Raw genomic sequence first — 3,506 nt, 5'->3', positions numbered from 1 at the left:
AGAACCTCAGGATTCTTAGCTCATTGCGCTAACAACTAAGCCGCCACTCCCCCTAATCAATATAGTGTTTTACTGATGCAGATAAAGAGAGAACTCTGGCAGATGGTTTTCCAGAGGAACAATGGCTAAAGCATTAAGTGAAATTAGTTACTCAAAGACCAACACAAAACCCTGATCTTAATTTCACCCATTTTTTTTTCATGTCTGAGCTGAAAGGTTTGTGCAAAGGGCGGCCTTCAAACGTGCCTCAGTTATACCAGTTATGTCTGGAGGAATGGACCAAAATTCCTGCATTTTTCTGGAAGGACATCAAACATTTGGACTAAAGTCTTAAGGAAGAAACTTTTAGCCAATAAACCATGATGCTTCCGATCAGATCAACCTTTGGGCCTTATGTGTTTGACCCAAATGAGACTTTATTTCAGTTCATCCCCTCCTCAGTTTTCTTTTTTTTTTATCAAAACATCATTGTAAAACGACATGCTAATTAGAAAACGTATGTTGAAGCACAACAGATATAGGAAACAAATTCAAAAAGAAGCTAAATAAAACATGATTAAAATAAACACTCAGATATAATGATAAATAGCTTAAAGTAGATTATTTTTGGTTCCTTTCCTGATCTTTTTCTGTTTTTTAAAATGGTATTCTATTTTAAAATATGTTATTTTGAAGTTTTTTTGCCAAATTATTTTATGTAGATATTGCTTTGCTAAAATTGGAATCAAATATATGTATTTTAATTTGTTGTTAAATTTGAATTAATGACTTCTTCAAACTTGGAAACAAAATGCAGTGGATGGATTTTTATTTATTAATTTTTCATAACTTTTTTGGAATTAGTGACATTAAAAACTTTTCAAAGAAGTATATCTTTTTTTAAATATTTTTTATTTATTTTTTGGGTGGTATAGCTGTAAGTGGAGCCAGACAGTGGCGGTTCTAGACCAAATGTACCAGGGGGCCAGGAGGGGGCCAGCGTGTTTTCATGGGGCCCCAGAAAAGCAGGAAATTAAAACAGGGCAAGGGATTCAAATATATTAGGAGAGCTGCATGAAATGGAATTTCAATTCAATTAGGTTAAATAAAAATTCTATGCCTTATTAGGTCAATAAGCATTCATAATTTAGGAACATATTTTTGACATTTAAGTTAAAATTACTGTTTTCTATAAAATCTGAATTAGAACTGATAAATTCAGCAGTAAGAATTAGAGCAATTTATTTTGAAAAACAAAAACATTTAGCAGATGAAAACTGGGATCCTGTCTCAATAGCACTGAAGCTATAACCCTAGCCCTTATTGCTTTTAATTAAATAGAAAAAAAACCTGAATTTGTAAAGAAAAAAATTAAATAGATCCAAAGCACCTATCAATAACCTTGTCTGTTCCAGCGCATATCATCATTAGAATTTCTTTGAGTATTATGTCTTCAGTACAGGGGCCATAACAGGATCTAACTGGCCCCCGTTGGCACCTGTCTAGAACTGCCCAAGAGCCAGAAAGGCGTTGCGTGGACACGATCATCATAAAAAGCTCCATGTTTCACCTTCAGCTCCTCAAAAATTTACAATTGTTTCCAGTTTGCAAATGTTTATTATTTTTTATAATTTTTTTTTTTTTTTAAGGTGTGTCTGACCTGCTGTAGATTCGGTGGAGTATTACTGCTAGAGATTTTTATTTCTTCTGTGTCGACAATAAAGTCGTAACATTACGAGAATAGAGTTGTAATATTATGAGAATGAAATCATCATTCAACAACCCATTTCAGAAAGAAAGCTTTGAGCTCCGCCCAGCGGCTGACCAGCTAGACCAATCAGCTTCAGCTGCTTGTAGGAGTTGTCATAAAATACTTCTTTCTCGTCATTTTAGGACTTTATTCTCTTAATATTACGACTTTATGCATGTAAGTTTACGACTATTCTCGTCGTGACTTTATTCTTGAAATGTTACGACTTTATTCTCGTAAATTTGACTATTTTCGTTACGACTTTATTCTCGTAACGTTAGGACTTTATTCTTGTAAAGTTACGAGTTTATAGGGCTTGGTCGTCATGACGTAAGCACTTTGCGTCGCCGCCATCTTGACGGCCTCTTTTACCGCGGCTCAGACTACTGCCTAGACTACCGCATACTGTACTCCTTCTCAGCCGTGTTTTAATTTTATTAATTTCACCTTAACTTGATTTCAACCATGGTAAACTGTTGCTGTATTGTGGGCTGTAACAGCTCAACACATGGTCGCCATGGGGAAAACATAGAAAATGGGTTAACTTTCCACCGCTTTCCTGCCTGGAGGCGTAACCATGGAGACCAAGCATCAGAGATAAAGAGTCGTCGGCTAGCTTGGATGGTGGCTGTAAGACGACCGAACATAACTTTCCACAGTATTCCAATGTCAATGAGAGTGTGTTTCCTGCATTTTGATACTGGTAAGTTAAAGATGCACGGTTTTATTTTATAGCCTACTTTGTTTCTTTCCTTCAAAGTTGGGATCTTTTACGGGAAAATAATAAAAACGGCAGCAGGAAAAGGCTCAAATACGTGAGAAACCCGGAGGGTTGGCAGTTAACGTTACTAACTCTAACTCTGTTTGCTGGCTTTATGATCTGCAGCTCCTGAACCCATCCATTCATGAACTGCACATGAGACTCCAAGGACTTGTAGCTTCGGAACTGTTTTGAAGTATAGGCGCTCACTCATCGGTTCTCCACTCATTGTTTGGAACTTCATATGGATCCAAATTATTAATAATGCTGATTTTGTCAACATACCGGTCCGTGGCTTCTTTATTTAATGTGTCCTGGTAAATTCCAGATTTTAACATCTTTTTTCACTCTACTTCTACGTCTCTTCTTTCAACAACAACTTTGTATCAGAGCTATGTTTACGTTTGCGTAGCCGTGAATATGGCAGCCACGTCCCACAATGCAACGCGGATCACGAGCCCTATTCTCGTAACGTTCCAAGTTTATTCTCATAATGTCATGACTTTATTCTTGTAATTTTATTACTATTCCCATTGGGAATTTTTTCTCGTAATGTTACGACTATTCTCGCTACGTTACGACTATTCTCGCAACGTTACGATTGTATTCTAGTAACGTTAGGACTTTATTCTTGTAATGTCATGACTTTATTCTCGTAATTTTATGACTATTCTCATTGAGACATTTTTTCTTGTAATTTTACGACTTTATTCTAGCGATTTTATGACTATTCTCGTTGCGACTTTTTTCTCGTAGCGTTATGAGTTTATTCTCATAATGTCATGACTTTATTCTCGTAATTTTATGACTATTCTCATTGCGACATTTTTTCTTGTAATGTTACGACTTTATTCTTGTAATGTTATGACTATTTTCATTGCGACTTTTTTCTTGTAATTTTATGACTTTATTCATGTAATATTACTTTATTCTCGAAATAAAAGGAAAAATAAAATCTCTAGCCTGGCCCTCTTACGCCGTCATAGTGGATCCTCCTAATCCATCATGCACTTTTTT

General features: G+C 35.7%; 1 protein-coding gene across 1 annotated transcript in view; it reads left to right on the top strand.

Moving 5' to 3' along the window:
* Positions 1-2,401: 2,401 nt before the first annotated feature.
* LOC107089784 (trophoblast glycoprotein-like) overlaps positions 2,402-3,506 on the top strand; it is a 5,276-nt gene continuing 4,171 nt past the window's right edge. The window contains exon 1 of the mRNA XM_015382750.1: positions 2,402-2,432. Within this exon, the coding sequence (XP_015238236.1) occupies positions 2,402-2,432 (31 nt within the window). The remainder of the gene's footprint in view (positions 2,433-3,506) is intronic.

The sequence above is a fragment of the Cyprinodon variegatus genome, unplaced genomic scaffold, assembly GCF_000732505.1.
Source record: "Cyprinodon variegatus isolate N-32 unplaced genomic scaffold, C_variegatus-1.0 Scaffold265, whole genome shotgun sequence".
In the NCBI taxonomy this organism is placed as follows: domain Eukaryota; kingdom Metazoa; phylum Chordata; class Actinopteri; order Cyprinodontiformes; family Cyprinodontidae; genus Cyprinodon; species Cyprinodon variegatus.
This window is presented reverse-complemented; position numbering and strand designations above follow the sequence as displayed.